Genomic DNA, 16,950 nt, shown 5'->3' on the forward strand with positions numbered 1-16,950 from the left:
ATTTTTAGTAGAGACGGGGTTTCACCGTGTTAACCAGGATAATTTCAGTCTCCCAACCTCATGATCCTGCCCTCCTGGGCCTCCCAGAGTGCTGAGATTACAGGCATGAGCCACCACGCCCAGCCAGTGATTTCTTTTTTTGTTTTTTACTGCTCTATTTACAGTTGCAATTTCTGGTTCATTCTTAACCAACTGGGTTTCAAGTACTATGTTACAGTTAAACTGTATTTTCTATTTTTTATTTCCTGATTATCTTTAATAGAATTACTTGGTTTTCTAGGTTTGGTCTATACAAGTGTTACTGATATGCCAAGTGACTTTTAGAACATGGTAGGCAGTGTTTAGGCTTGTCTTTCCTGTATTCTGTAATCTTTCAAAGATGGATCTGATTTTTCTGCTTTTCCTCTCCCTCTTCAGAATGGTGGTGGTGGTTTTGTTTAATTGTTTTAAAAGCTGAGGATGGTGTTTGCCAGTGTATTCAAGCTATATGGTTGCACATGAAAAGGAAGTATTGTTTTTTCTTGTTGCAATCTTCCTAATGAAGAAGGTAAAGGTGTTATCCATTTTCATGTGCCCTCAAAACTGGAAATTCAGTTCCTGGTTAGTTTGTTAGGAGTGCTTCTTGTTTTTGTGTATTTTTCAGTTTATAATAATACCCTTATACACTAGTTCATAGAAGGAGTCTTTCTAAATTGAAGGAGGTCTTAAGGGATATTTATGTAGTTCAACTTTACATCTGATGCATAATTCCATTGATGGTTTACATGTATTGATTACTTACAGGGTGTAGAATTGTGATGAGTGTTGTATAAGTATAAACTCATTAAATTCTCACAACCCCATATGGGAGTACAATTATCGGCCCATTTCAGCCAAAGAATTTGAGATTTAGCTAAGTAAGTGTCATGATTAGAAATTGTCCTAGCCAAGACTCACATTCAGACCTGTCTGGCAATACAGCTGTGCTAACCTCTGCATTATTATTACTTTATGGTGCATAAAGATCTTGCTCACAGAGCTTCTCAAACTTTAATACTCAGTGGTTTTGAGGAGGAGCCTGAGAGTCTGTTAAGTTCCCAGGTGGGGCCAATGCTGCTGATCCTCAGTTAACACTTTGAATAGCAAGACTCTGCTTACCCACATTTTGCCAAGTCTGACTTGCAAGTACGAGTAACACTTGCAGTTATGTGAGACTCACTGCCTCAAAAAACCAAGCCTTTTCATACTCAGATGGCTGTAATCACTATGAAGTTTTTCCTATTGCTTCATTTTCCTCAGAGTATCCAAAATCTTTCTTAAGGCAGCACAGCACAGACTCTCGCAGCAAATTGCCTGTGTTTAAATCCTGGCTCTACTGTGTGATTTTTTTGACAAATCAGACTTTGTCTTCAGTTTCCTCATCTTCTAACAGAGGTTGATAACTATAGTGTATGCTTTATAGGATTTTTGAGAGAATTAAAAGACATGAGATGCTTAGAACAGTGCTTGGCACATAATAATTTGTCTATAAGAGTTAACTGTCATTATTATTGTTACTATATTGTATTTATTGTTTTCAATGGCTGTGCCCTCTGGAATTCTTCCAAACAAATCTGTTCTCTCTTCCAGCCTTTCAAATATTTGAAAACAGTCATCAGATTCTCACTGAGACTTCTGTTCTCAAGGATAAACACCCCCAGTTCCTTTGGCCTTTGTTTATGTGGGTCTTGTCTACATACTGGAGACTTTCCCAGATGATCTTTTCTCTGTCAGTATGTGTGCCTTTCAGAGTATGAGGCATAGAACCAAATACTCCAATCTACAAGTGATCTAACAGGAACAAACAGCACAAGACTCTCCTTCCTTCTGGTCACTGTGCTGCTAAGAAGGTAGCAAAAAATTAAGAGAACTTTGTACTGGTTCCGCTGGCTATTTCTGTGTCTCCCATTCTTTTATCTCTCTTCACAATGCTCTTCTTGGTAGTCCGCTGCTTCTCACTTTTAAACTCCAGCCTTCAGAATATTCTGTCACTCTGTACGGATTCAGTTATATTCTCTGCTACTGAGAAACTCAGGTACATTAGACCCATATCCATCTAGGTTTCTATTCAGTTTTCCCATTCCAATTCAGTGGCTTCCCTCTTTTCCCTGTTACTAAAGCATAACACTTAATCTATTACCACATAAAAGATTTGTCTTTTATAATGCTTCTTAGACGTAATTATCTCTCAGAAATTACTGAAATAAGGTCCTAACCAGTTTTCCTCTCTCTAGACTGTCCCTCATACTGCACTCCCAATTAATCTTCCTAAAGTACTATATCAGTGGGAGTTCACTTCCCCTTGATTATACCTGATTGTAGGTTGCTTGTCAGAACACATTCAAACTTAATATTTTGACATTTAAGCATGAGATTATCTCCACTTTCATCAATTTTTTCCCTCAGTTTTCCATACCAAAGCATCATGCCAGCTTCCTGGTTGCATATACACAGACATAAACACACATGCTTTTGCTTTTTACCTCTACAACTTTGTTTATGCATCTAGAATGTCCTCTATTAAAATCCTATTATTTTTCTTTCTAATCTTTTCAACAAGTTTGAGATATATTCATCTCTTCCTTCTTTACTTAGCACTTACTATATTTAATATACATTTGACATTTTTATGTTCAAATCAAAATTTTAAGTACTATCTCAGTATCTTATATACAGTGCTAAAAACACAGCAGGGAATGGAAAACATAGTAGTGATAGCTCCTATCCTTAAGAAGTGTATAGTCTAGTGGCTGTACTTTGGAACATTCTGTTTTTATATGATTACAAAAGTAATACATGTCTGATGAAGAAAACCTTAAAAATTATAAAAAAGCACAAAGGTTAAAAGAAATTAAAATCACTTCAAGAAGTATTTATTGAGAATCTAAGACAAACGTCCTGTATTCAAAGAGTTTACAGTTTATGGAAAGGCCAGCCAATCGATATGCAGTATTTAAATCCTTTCATTGAGGCAAATGTTGATTTTGAGAGATGATGATGTTTTGAGCTGAGTTACCAAGGTTGGAGCTTACTAAACTCACAAGGGCAGTTTCAGGAAAGGAAAATACCATATGCAAAGGCATATGGCTCATTCAGGGGCTCTCTGAATTGTGACCGGAGCAAAAGGTTTGAAATCTTTTTTCTTCCCAAGAAGATAAAAGAGCTCCTGGAGGACAGAAACTGCTTTTTATTCCCTTTATGTCTCTCATAGCACCTGATACTTAAGACCAAACTCTTTCACTTATATGCACATTATCAATGTCAGCATTGTAAGGCCCTGATGGCAGGATCCGTATTTTGGGGAGCTTTGTGTTACACATAGTGAATAAATTATATAGCCATGCATCACCTAACAATGTTTTGGTTAATGACAGACTGCATATGTGATGGTGGTCCCGTAAGATTATAATGGAGCTAAAAAAATTCCTGTTGCCTATGGACATCATAGCCATCCTAATGTTGTAATGCAATGCATTACTCAAATGTTCGTGGTGATGCTGGTGTAAACAAACCTACTGTGCTGCTCATAGCATAAAAGTATAGCACTTACAATTATGTACAGTAATATTCGACAATTATGTTACTGGTTTATGCATTTATTATACTATACTTTTAAATCATTATTTTAGAGTATACTCCTTCTACTTATTAAAAAAAAGGTAGCTGTAAAACAGCCTCAGGCAGGCCCTTCAGCAAGTATTCCAGAAGAAGGCATTGTTATCAAAGGAGATGACAGCTCCGTGCATGTTACTGCCCCTGAAGACCTTCCAGTGGGACAAGAGGTAGAGGTGGAAGACAGTGATGGTGATGATCCTGACCCTGTTTAGGCCTAGGCTAATGTGTGTGTTTATGTTTTAGTTTTTAAGAAAAAAGTTTAGAAAGTAAAAAAGTAAATAAAACTTAAAAATAGAAAAAAGCTTATAAAATATTTCAATACAGCTGTACAATGTGTGTTTTAAGGTAAGTGTTATTACAAAAAGAGTCAAAAGTTAAAAAAGTAAAAAGTTTGTAAAGTTAAAAAATCTATAGTAAGTTAAGATTAATTTATCATTGAAGAAAGAAATATATTTTTATAAGTTTAGTGTAGCCTAAATGTACAGTGTTCATAAACTCTGTACACTACTGTGCAAGTGCTATATAGTAATGTCCTAGGCCAAGCTTGTTCAACTCACGGCCCACGGGCTGCATGCAGTCCAGGATTGCTTTAATGTGGCCCAACACAAAATCATAAACCTTAAAACATGAGATTTTTTTTTTTGCATTTTTTTTTTTAGCTCATCAGATATTGTTAGTGTTAGTGTATGTTATATGTGGCCCAAGAAAGACAATTCTTCCAATGTGGCCCAGGGAAGCCAAAAGATTGGACACTCCTGTCCTAGGCCTTCACATCCACTCACCACTACTCACTCACTGACTCACCTAGAGCAACTTCCAGGCCTGCATGCTCCATTTGGTAAGTGCCCTATACAGGTGTACCATTTTAAATCTTGTATACCATATTTACACAGTACCTTCTCTGTGTTCAGATATATTTAGACACACAGGTACCTACCATTGTGTTACTGTTGCCTACAGTGTTCCATACAGTAACATGCTGTATGTTACTGTAGCCTAGGAGCAACAGGCTATGCCATATAGCCTAGGTATGTAGTAGGCTAAAGCGTCTAGGTTTGTATAAGTACACTATGATATTTACACAGCAGTGAAATCACGTAACAATGAGTTTCTCAGACCGTATCCCTGTCTTTCAGTAATGCAATAACTATATCGGTTAAATTTGTTTATATAAGTCCAATATGATTAAAATGGGCTAAGTTATTTCCAGAAAGATTTGACTATTTACACTTTTGCCTGTTTTATCACAAAATGTATCTTTTATCTAGTCTTTCTTTATGAAATGTACCCCTCTTAATACTTTTTCCCTAATATATTTGCTATTCCTAAAAGATAATGTTAACTTTAGTCTGATTTTGCACATGAGTCATACTGTGCTTTATACTGTGGGCATATAGATGTTTAATAATGCTTTTTAAAGCAACAAAAACAAAGTATAAAGCATAATGACAGAGAATATAATTGTTTCAGTTCAGTTTTCACATTGCAGGGTGAAGCAGCTGACCGATGAGGAGGAGTGTTGTATCTGCATGGACGGGCGGGCTGACCTCATCCTGCCTTGTGCTCACAGCTTTTGTCAGAAGTGTATTGATAAATGGTAAGTCACCTACTGCATTCATGGGCTAGGCCAAGGTCAGTTGGGATAGTGTACATGAATAAACTTTGAAAAGTGCAAAAATACTGTGGTTAAGTATGAGAGAGATTTTATTCTCTAGTACTTTGAATTTTATGGCATGTCTTCTGCTGGTTAAAACTATTTTTATTTTTACACCTAACATTTATTAAATGTGGGGGTGTACCTTAGTTTTGACACTTTTCTTTTGCTGTATGAAAATTTGTGCCTGACTTAAGTCTAAAACATTTCCCTTTTTCCTCCTTTTTTCTCCTCATTTCTACATTTATTCTGTATATGTGTTTAGAAGGAATACATTCTGGAATACTGGACCTGAGGGGACTTTAGAGATCAACTAGTCAAGTTCATTATTTTACAAAATAAGACTTGAGCATTTAGGAGAATTTATAAAATACATGCAATAAACTACATGTGTTTAATATACAATTTAATATGTTTCAACATATATACACACCCATAAAAATTATGAATTTTTATAAATGGAATCATATGTGCTTTTTTGTCTGGCTTCTTTCAGTCTAATTGTCTTGGTATTTATCCATGTTGTAGCATGTATCAATAGTTCATGCCTTTTTATTGCTGAGTAATGTCTGTTATGTGGATACCATAGCTTGTTTATCCATTCACCTATTGAGGGAAATTAGATTGTTTTCCATTTTTAGCTATTACAAAATCAAAGTACTAGATACATTCATGGACAAGTCATTTTATGGATGTATTTTGGTTTTTGGTTTTTTTCTTGGGTGAATACCTAGATGTAGAATGGCTAGATCATATGGTAGGTGTGTGTTTAACTTTTTAAAAAGCTGCGAGCTATTTTCCCAAGCAGTCTTGTGCCATTTTACACCCCCACTAGCAGCATATGAGATTACATTGAATAAATATATCAATTTAGGGAGAGTGAATTTCTTACTAATAGTCTTCCCATCCACATACACCGTATATTTCTCCATTTATTTAGGCCTTAATTTCTCTCACCAATTTCTGTAGTTTTCAATGTTGGGTTTTTTGTTTTGTTTTGTTTTGTTTTGTTTTTTTGTTTGTTTGTTTGTTTTGAGACAGAGTCTCGCTCTGTTGCTCAGGCTGGAGTGCAGTGGCCCAATCTCGGCTCACTGCAACTCCACCTCCCAGATTCAAGCAATTCTCCTGCCTCAGCCTCCCGAGTAGCTGGGATTACAGGCACCCGCCACCAGGCCTGGTTAATTTTTGTGTTTTTAGTAGAAATGGGGTTTCACTATGTTGGTCAGGCTGGTCTCAAACTCCTGACTTTGTGATCCACCCACCTCGGCCTCCCAAAGTGCTGGGATTACAGGCGTGAGCCACCGCACCCGGCCAGTTTTCAATGTTGCATATCTTTGACATCTATCCCCAAATATTTCATATTTTTATGCTATTTTAAACGGTATTTAAATTTTCAATTTATGATTGATACTAGTGTATGGAAATACAATAGATGTTTGTATATCAACCTTGTATCCTGCACCTTTATTAAAATCATGTATCAGTTCTGGTAGTATTTTTGTAGATTCCATAGGCTCTTCTTGAATGTCTGAATATCATTTTTCAAAGACTTTTTTTCTGATTCAGAATTCTAGACTTGAGAGTATTTTTTCTTTCAGTATGTTAATAATGTTGCTTCACACTCATCTTGCTTGCATTGTTTTTAATGAGAACTCTGTCATCCTTTTTTCCTCTGTAGATAATGTGCCATTTTTTCCCTTTGTTTTTAAGGTTATTTTCTTTTCGTTGGTTTTGAGCACTTTGATTATGATGTGCCTTAGAGTAGTTTTTTCATGTTTCTTGTGCTTGGGGTTTATTGAGCTTCTTGGATTTGTAGATTTATAGTGTCATCAAATTTGGAAATTTTTCAGCCATTTTTTTCATATATTTTTCTATCTTCTCTCCCATCTCCTGTGATTCCAATTACCATATATTAGCCCACTTGAAGTAGTCCCACAGCTCACTGATGCTACTTTTTTTCTCTCTTTTTTGAGTCTTTTTCTGGGTTTCATCTTGGATAGTTACTATTGCTATCTCTTTTCATATTCACCAGTCTTTTTTTTCTTTAGTGTCTAACTTGCCATTAATTCTATCCGGTGTATTTTTTTAACCTCAGATAATTTTCATTTCTAGAAGTTTGATTTGAGTTTTTATTATCTTTCATGTCTCTTCTTAGTATCTTTGAGCTTTCCTCTAGTTTTTTAACTATATAGAATATAGCTATAATCACTTTCCATTTTGCCTGCTGATTCTAGTATCTGTGTTAGTTCTGGGTGGTTGTGATTGATTTTTCTCTTTATTAAAGGTTATATTTTTCTGCGGCTTTTTTGTATGTCTGGTAATTCTCAACTGGATGCCAGACTTTGTGAATTTTACCTTTTTGGGTATTGGATATTTTTGTATTCCTATGAATATTCTTGAGCTTATTTCTGGAATATAGTTAAGTGACTTGGGAACAGTTTGATTCTTTTGGATCTTGCTTTTGTGATTTGTTAGGCAGGACCAGAGCAGTATTTAGTTTAGAACTAATTATGTCCCACTAATAGCAAGACCCTTTAGAGAACTGTACTAATGCCCCAAGAGTTATGAGGCTTTCCAATCTGGCTGGTGAAACAGGCAGTTTCCCAGGCCCAGTGAGCTTTAAGGGACTATCCCCTCAAAGCCCTTTGATTGATTGTTGAGCCTCAGGTAGTGTCCTCACATGCACACACTGATCAGTACTCTGCTGAGTATTCTGGCGGGGACACTTGCGTGGACCTCTGGAATTTCCCCTCTGTGCAGCTTTCCATTACCCTGCCCTGTAAACCCTAGCTGTTTGGCCCCCCAAGATTCTCAGCTCTGTGTGTTCAGCTCAGGAAGTTTGTCATGTTCCATCAAGGTTCCCCCTTCTTGATCAGGGGCTAGAAACTCTCGAGGCTGTAAGCTGGGGCAAGTATAGGTCTCACCTTCTTTGACCCCCATGTCCCAGGGATCACTGTCCTTTGTTGTCTGATGGCCAGTGCTTTATTTGAAAGATTATATGAAACCATTGTTTTAGTAATTTTAGGTGGGAAGATAAATCTAGCCTCTGTTGGTTGGAAGCAGAAGTTGACTATTTTTAAATTGTGATGTTTTGTGCACAGAAGAGCATACATATAATTATCTTGTAAAATATCTCTGAGGAACCAGAAATCAACCTAAATAATATATGCCAGCTCTAGCTTTCACATTTAGTTTTTGGAACAGAGTTTGAAATTTTTGTGTAAAAGCCAAAGAGCAGTTGATATAAATAATTACTTTGGTCCCAGATTTCACTGAGAGATGAATAGAAAAACATTTTTCCCTGCATGATATGTTTCTGGCTCAAATATGGTATTTTTTAAATTACCAAAATAATGTTTGACAAGAAAAAAATCCTTTTTGAAAACATAATCTTAAAGTGATCATATATGAGTTCTTTCCCTGTCAGAAAAATTATTGTGCATGTAAAGTTTGTCTTTTATTTTAACTTTGTATGCTCCATTTTTATATAAGTCTTCCTGTTGCTTATGAGCCATAGGAATTTTTTCAGACCTTTAAGCAAGCAACAGGTACAAATAGTGTTGAAAGTCATGTAGATGTTATTTAGAAAAATAATTAATAATATTCTTTCCTCTTGTCATATTCCCCTGCCACTGCCAAGAAGTTATTCCTAGAGTAATGGCTTCCATTTAAATAATCACAAATAAACATTTATACTTCACACTTTGACCAAATCTTCCATTGGTAGGAGGGAATTTCCTCTTAGGACTCAGAAGGAATTTTTATTATAAAGGAAAACTTTACCTGTTTAGGTATGGGGATGTGAATTGCTGCATTGTTGGTAGCAACAAAAGATGGAAAAAAAAAACCTAAATGTCCTTCTGTGAGAGACTAGTTAAACAAATTATGGCATAGCGATACAGTGTATGTTAAAAAGAATAAACAGCTCTAACAGGTGCTGATACATAATAGTCTATAAGATATATTGACAAGTGGAGCAGTGATGTCTGTGCACATGCATGCTTGTGTGTACATATAAAGCTTAATCAAGCTTAGTCTATCTCTAGAGGAATATATAAGAAACTGGTAACTGTGGTTGCCCCTGGGAAAAAGAATTGAAGATTGAGATAGGAGGGAGAGATTTATTTTTCACTGTATACTTCTATGCTATTTCCTTTTTTAAAGCCATGTACATGTATTAGTTTAAATAAAATCCTTTTTTTAAAAGAGAAGAAAAAGCAAACTGTTCTTGTTTTGACTTCTCTAATAGGAGTGATCGACACAGGAATTGCCCTATTTGTCGCCTACAGATGACTGGAGCAAATGAATCTTGGGTGGTATCAGATGCACCTACTGAAGATGATATGGCTAACTATATTCTTAACATGGCTGATGAGGCAGGCCAGCCCCACAGGCCGTGACCTTGGAGTGAAAGTCTTCTGTTGCTATTGTGCGCTACAAATATTTGGTCATGGGGGAAGAATGCAGGGTTATGGCACAGACACAGAAAAATCCATTTTGCCCACTCTTTTATTTTTGCAATTCTGATCATTTGTGCCCCTTTTAAAAATAAACTTCCCATGTCTTCCATTTGTGGTACTAAAATTTGCTACTGTTTTAGACCATATTTTCCTGTTATTCATCTGTTCAAATTTGTATTATTACAACTAATAGCTCTTGAATTCTTTGCTAAAGGTAACAGCAGCACTTCCAGAGGCTTCTGAAACACTCCTGTTTTGCAGGGCAGGAGTATTCTGGAATCTTTTTACTTAGATATAAAATAAACCTCGAATATTAAAAAGTTGTAGCCATTGGAGAGAGGAAATTTTAAGTGACTGAAAATGTAGAATACTTCAAAGTGCATGTTACTACTTAAAACTCGTCTTTCTGCTGGAATCTAAGGAGTATATATGCCCCCTTGTGGTTAATTATTGCTCCTTTAATAATTTTTACTTGAAATGATCCACAATTATTTCATAACTTTAACAGTGTGTTTTGGAACTACTGTACTTAAAGATTTGTTTGTTTGTTTTTGCCATACTGTATAATTTGGGTGAGGTCTACAAAGTTGGGTGTGACTTTCCTTTGCAAATGGATTTCTCCTGGGAAATTTTCTTGGCTGTTCTAGAAGTGCTTTCCCACAGCTGGGTAACTGTTCTAAATGGCTTTGATAATGCTCACACATCTTGGAGTTTCAAAAGGAAATTCTTCTGCATCACAAATACTAAATTTTATATTTCTAAATTATTATAAGTCATTTAATATTTGTTTATGGTGCTTTTATTTCCTTAACTTGAAAACATCTTTCTGAGATTTCAGAGTCCTCAAATTTCTTAGATTAAGAGACAAGAGGCAAGTGCAGCGGTTCACACCTGTAATCCCAGCACTTTGGGAGGCCAAGGTGGGCGGATCATTTGAGGTTAGGAGTTTGAGACCAACCTGGCCAACATGGTGAAACCCTGTCTCTACTAAAATAACAAAAATTTAGCTCTACTAAAATACAAAAATCGTGGTGGCAGGCGCCTGTAATCTCAGCTACTCGGGACGCTGAGGCAGGAGAATCGCTTGAACCCAGGAGGTGGAGGTTGCAGTGAGCTGAGATCACACCACTGCACTCCAGCCTGGGAGACAGAATGAGACTCCGTCTCAAAAAAAAAAAAGACATGAAAATAGAGTGAGGCTTTTTTACCGTATATACATAAAATACTTATGAAAATTAGAAGATAATTTGGCATTCTTACTGTTTCACTGTACTTCCATTGAAATACTCTTTCCATTAAAATATTCTGAAAGAATATAGTAATAATGGAATTGTGATCTTCAGTCGCACCTCAACCATTTTTTTTGCTTATGAACTAAAATTTCTAAAATTAACATTTCAGCATGTAATAAAGCAAGGGCCTGTCTCCTTTAAAATTTAACATTCCATATAATTTTTTGACTTATTCGTAAGTTGCAAATATTACTATTTTCCTAAACCAGGGTACACAATTTAAGTTGCCACTTATTGATGACAGAATTTCTGGATAATAGGATTTTAATAGGCAAGCAAATAAAATTAATTTCAAGGAAAAACATCTGGCCAGAGGTAGCTTGATTTTGCCCCCCAAAATACTGAAGACTAATCCATTGACATTCATAATGGGACAGCTAAATACCAAATAGCTAACTACTCCCCGTGGAGGTTTATGCAAGCAGAGTACCAGGGGCTCCATCATATCAACCTGGCAATGCACTTGGTGGTTGTGCGACCTTGAGAAAGTCTCTTACTCTTGTTTGTAGGTTCCTACTTTAGAAACTGAGACTTTATTTGTGGTTTTCACACTATTTCAGCAGCAAAAACTTTTTCAAGGAAAATCTTACAGAACCCTTAAACACACGGGCATACACACATACCCTGCACCCCACTATATAAAAGTCAAATTAATATAAATTTCCTTATTTATTGTATAAACTTTATATACTATAAATGTGATTAAGTCAATGAATAAAAACATATTAATGCATTGGTGATATCCAGCATGTTTGAATTTGGTGAGTAACACATATAGTGGGAGTCGTTTTTTTAAAAAAAAATTTAATTAAATTCAAGTCAAATGTGCAGAACCCTGTATCTCCTCCATAGATTCTTAGTATTTCATGGAACGTATTTTGAAAACCTTGGGATAGATGATCCACTGAAACCTTTTCCAGCTCTAAGATTTTAAATTGTCCTTTTAGATTAGACTTGCTGAGTTTAATTCAGTTTGCCTAATTTTAAAATGTTTCTGGAAAGTGAACAAAGTTACCTTACAGAGTTTTGGATCTTTCCAGGGATAGCCAATGATTTTATCCCCCAGAATCCTTCACCTTTCAAGGAATTATTTAACATTGAGCCCAGGGACTCAATAGGGCCCAAACCTTTTTATTTTACAATGTGAGCTCCAAGACACTTACTGATCTACTGTGAATATAAAATGTTATTATAGCCTTAGCAAATAAATGAGCACAGCTCTTTGTTCGCTCTATTAAACTGGGTGATAATTATTTAGATGTGAATGTTAGGTCATTTCTACTGTAATAACTAATCGTAGAAGTTGTAAATTTGTTTAATGGATGAAATGTACACTTTTTGTATTCTGTACAGCTTTGTCTTTTTTAAATATGAAGTACTTAAATGTACTTACCATGATAGGAAATATAATGTGTGCCTTCTAGGATTTGTGAAGTGGTTTCATGAACTCAAGGAATTTGTTTTCCCTATCCTAACTCAATAACAGGGTTTACTCTGATTATGTATAGAACCTTAGTTTGAGAAAATGAATTTTACTATGTACTGAATTTAGAGGTTGAGAATAATAGTATCTGTGTTATTCTTAGTACCCACTGATAAATTGTGCAATAAATAATCTTTCGCAAGTAATTTTAGCTAATTGAAGAGATTCTTTTCTTACGTAATTTCACATTCTAATATACTAAATGTTTATATTCCGTAGAGAACTATTTTATATTGTGTGCTGGGGGCTTGTAATGTTTGTGTGCTGTTTTAAAATTCATTTCAAAATGGACTTGATTTCCTTATATCTAATATATATCTGGGAGAAAAGGCTGCTTGAAAATATCTTTTGATTTGGTGATTTTTAACATTGGGAAGTTGAGTTTATTAAAAGATAGCCTAAAGAATTTCCATTTTAACTGTTATTGTATGAAGTCAAGTCCAGGAATAAGAAGAAAACTACTTGGAGATTAGAGAAATCAACAGGTCGCTCACATTTATGCTGGGCCACGCAATGACAATATAATATAAACATAAGCAGCTGACAGCAGACTCAATCTTATGTCTTTTCACCCTCCCGTAGTGGTCCTCAACCTTTTTGGCCCCAGGGACTGCGTTCATGGAAGACCGTTTTTCCACAGACCAGGGGTGGGGTGGGAATAGTTTTGGGATGAAACTGTTCCACCTCAGATCATCAGGCATTAGTTAGAGTCTCATAAAGTGCATGCAACCTAGATCCCTTGTATGTGCAGTTCACAACAGAGTTCACGCTCCTTGAGAATCTGATAGTGCTGCTGATCTGGCAGCAGGTGGAGCTCAGGCAGTAATGCTCACTCGCCTGCGGCTCAACTCCTGCTGTGCAGCCTGGTTCCTAACAGGCAGCAGACCAGTACTGTCCACAGCCCAGGGGTTGTGAACCCCTACCCCAACAGACAGTAAAAATAAAATGCTCAACCCTATTGTAGTTTGTTTACCATGTAAAATTGTTAACAAAATATAAGAATGTAATTAGAGAAACATCGTAGAATCTCAGTGCTGAAAAGTGCAACGACATAAGAATGAGTGGCAGTTGGTAAATTGACTGTATCATCATACTATGGAGAAATGCACATTTTACTGTCAAAAGACATAAAAGCCTTTGCAGAGATAGGTTTTGACACTCTTGCAGCTCTGTCATCTTCTACCTTACTAATTGCAAAAATTTCCAAGGAACTATGTTTATCTGGTTAGTATTCCTTTTATTGGAATTAGTTACACTTGTTCTTTGTAACTGTCATAGTTTAGGCAGAGAGTATTTGGGTATATCACCTTCAGTCATGTCTCAAACCCGGGAAATTAAGAATGTTGTTTCACCAACACTCAGAAGTAAAGAGAAAGCAGGAGAAATGTGCTTTCAGCTCTTTTTTAATCCAAGAGGCCATGAGAAATATCAACCCAGGAACTGTGATTTGTTTCCATGAGGCAAAGAGCAATGATGGCAATCGTTTCAATGGTACAATTTGAAGTAACACATAAAGGGAACTTGAGCCCTTAAGGATAAGGAAGGGAAAACCGCCTCAAAAACTGTTCCTTTCGAAACCTGAGCCAGTATGCTATTAATTACCTTTTATTCCAATTGCAAACACAAAGGAAAGTAGGGATTTGTCCCCCAAAAGGCCAATTAAGTATAACAATGTAATAAAAGCACAAAGTGCTATAGAAAAGATGTCGGAAAAGCTTGCAGGACAGGTAAAATCCAACATGGTGTTAGCTGGACAGACTAAAATAATATCCCGGGAAACGGAAATGAACGTGTGTAGCTTTGCTCATGAACTATAACAGGGTAGAAGTTAGAGAAGATAACAAAAGATTTATCTTTCGGGTCTAGTGAGCTTCAGTTTGAAAATTTTGAGTTTTCCTAGTGAATGTCATTCATGTCTGAGTCTTAGTAAAAGATAAATTAGCTATTATTATTGATAGCTTTTCATGGTGCCCAATCTTAAGAGTAAAAAAACTTTAACATTTGCTTTAAATATGATTATCTTTAAGTAGTTTTAAATTATTGAGCCACAGTCCTAGCAGACTTTATTTAACAATTAAAAGAAAAGATACTTGATACAGATAAAACGACAATGAGAAACTACACAATACTTCCTATGTTAGGGCAAATGTATACAAATAGGAGCTTTTCACAACTAATCCCTAAGATAACAATGGATTTTCACTCAATTTCATAATTAGCTGCAAGATAGCATATATATCTGCCTAATAAAAAGACTGCATTTGTAGTTCCATATGCTGAATTGACCAGGCATTGTAAAGTCACAAGATGAGACAGTCTAAAGTCAGATAAGTTCACAGGCAGAAATCGGGTTCTTCTAAATATAATGATTCAAAAAGACCTCCTGTAGTCTGAATTTGACCACAGAAATAGATAGGAAGGTCCTTGAGCAGCCTCTTGAGTACTAAGAGCACATGTCCTTAAAAAGTTGCCAAAAGAAATTCACTTATTCAATATGCATTTATTGAGCACCTACTACATACCAGGCACTAGTAACACAGATGAAGAGCACATTGATAAAGCTTAATTCAGATTGGTCTTTAAAATGCTTTCTACCTGGCCCCTGGGACCATTGTATCTTCTGAAGTCATCATAGTAGGTAAGGGAGAAATTTTGCCTTAAAAAAATGCACCCGGTTACAGTGATTTAAAAAAAGCACACGCACACACACACAACTAACATTTGTGGGGTCTAATGGAATAGTGGGGAAAAGACAGGATTTGGAATAAGAAAATCCAGTTGTAGGCCTATTACTTAATAGCTGTGTGACCTTCAGTTAAATTTCACTTATCTGGCCTAACTCTTAACTGGTAAAGTGATAATTGGCCTACAGTTGTAGCATATTAGAGCCGAAAGGAACAGAGGTCATCCAGTCCTGTGCTTTTTGAAGTTCTTCATTCAGACAAAAGTATTATGTAGCAGTTCCGGTGTGAAACTGATGAACTAGAGTCAGTTTGACAGCCCCTGAGCATCACTCACTCCCTTCCGTCCCCCACCCTAAAGTATTCATGAGGGGATTCACAGAACACCCTGAAAGCCACTTGTCTAGTCCAAACCCTCACTTTCTAGGTGAAGAAACCAAGACTTAGAATAAGAGTGGCTGCTTTGGGAGGCCAAGGTGGGCAGATCATGAGGTCAGGAGATCGAGACCATCTTGGCTAACATGGTGAAACCCCATCTCTACTAAAAATACAAAAAATTAGCCAGGCGTGGTGGCGGGCGCCTGTAGTCCCAGCTACTCGGGAGGCTGAGGCAGGAGAATGGCGTGAACCCGGGAGGCGGAGCTTGCAGTGAGCCAAGACCACGCCACTGCACTCCAGCCTGGGCAACAGAGCGAGACTTCAACTCAAAAAAAAAAAAGAATAAGAGTGGCTGTTTTCATGAGTACATTTGGCTTCCAACTAGAAATAGGGGAAGAGGGCTAAATAAAACGGTTTAAGAAATTCACTAAAAACACAAATTATCAAGAAGGAAGTCTTCCATCTTAACTCCCTTAAAGTAGCCCTTTTATGAAATGGAGCTTTGAAACTGATTGTGTTTAAGGCAGCCAGCCATCCAGAGGCTGAAATGAACAACTACCAATAAGCCTACTTGGGCCAATGGAGAAAAGTATGGCAGAAAACCACACAGACCTCATGTTACTTGGCATCTGACCATGGAAAATCCTGGCCCCAACAGTTCAGGCACTGGCAGTTTCAAGAGAAATAATTGGAAAATTGGGAACAAGTATAGACAAGTGCTCAGCTCCCAGATCCCCAAGGAGAAGTCACCATCTTGTTACTCAGAAATACAAGTGAGCATGTTAAATCTTAAAGTGAGCAGTGCAACCAAAATCACCAGTTTAAAATTTCTTCAGAGGCATCCTCTCAACAGAGGAAAGTCCTAGTTTAGAATCTTGACCACTATTAGCCACAGCAGACTTGAAATTGAACCAAAAAGTTAAAATGCATGTCAAATGCTGGACCTATTTGGTCAAGGCAGTGATCTCTTCTGATTTCATAGCATCAGACAGGAAGCTGAGCTCATTGCATAAGGTCTCATATCGGAATGCCATCCGGATCTGAGCCACATTTGTCTTTCGAATATCATTCCCTTCAGGTCCTTCTTTATAATAATTTTGTCCCAGAAACTTTTGCTTTTCCTGTGGACCAAGAGAAATACAAATGAAACGATGTACTTTTGATTCACTTTCTATAGCCATGTAGGCAGCTTTGACATCAGTCACAGCAAATCAGACTAGTCCCCCTGAAGCAGATCTTTAGTCAGGACATCTTATCCCCACAGAACTCGTAAAATTCCTCCTGGCCTCTGTGTCCTCAAGGATGTCACCCTGACAACCTCAGTCATCCTCAGACAACCCTTCATTCCTGGATATGCTTTCCAGGAATG

At 36.7% G+C, this 16,950-nt stretch overlaps 2 protein-coding genes across 12 annotated transcripts in view; one reads left to right on the top strand and one right to left on the bottom strand.

Moving 5' to 3' along the window:
* RNF141 (ring finger protein 141) overlaps nucleotides 1-12,668 on the top strand; it is a 29,824-nt gene extending 17,156 nt beyond the window's left edge. The window contains exons 5-7 of one of the 2 annotated variants that reach the window (XR_012093770.1): nucleotides 4,293-4,471; nucleotides 5,123-5,230; nucleotides 9,537-12,668. Coding sequence is in view for 1 of the 2 variants with exons in the window: in XM_008006927.3 (XP_008005118.1) it covers nucleotides 5,123-5,230; nucleotides 9,537-9,687 (259 nt within the window). In the remaining variant the exon portion in view is untranslated. The remainder of the gene's footprint in view (nucleotides 1-4,292; nucleotides 4,472-5,122; nucleotides 5,231-9,536) is intronic. The other variant, XM_008006927.3, reaches the window with a different exon arrangement.
* Nucleotides 12,669-14,111: 1,443 nt separating this feature from the next.
* AMPD3 (adenosine monophosphate deaminase 3) overlaps nucleotides 14,112-16,950 on the bottom strand; it is a 57,684-nt gene continuing 54,845 nt past the window's right edge. For all 10 annotated transcript variants that reach the window (XM_073018350.1, XM_008006975.3, XM_073018356.1 and 7 more), the window contains one exon: nucleotides 14,112-16,702. In XM_073018350.1, the coding sequence (XP_072874451.1) occupies nucleotides 16,526-16,702 (177 nt within the window). In that variant the 3' untranslated portion in view covers nucleotides 14,112-16,525. The remainder of the gene's footprint in view (nucleotides 16,703-16,950) is intronic.

The sequence above is a fragment of the Chlorocebus sabaeus genome, chromosome 1 (assembly GCF_047675955.1).
Source record: "Chlorocebus sabaeus isolate Y175 chromosome 1, mChlSab1.0.hap1, whole genome shotgun sequence".
In the NCBI taxonomy this organism is placed as follows: domain Eukaryota; kingdom Metazoa; phylum Chordata; class Mammalia; order Primates; family Cercopithecidae; genus Chlorocebus; species Chlorocebus sabaeus.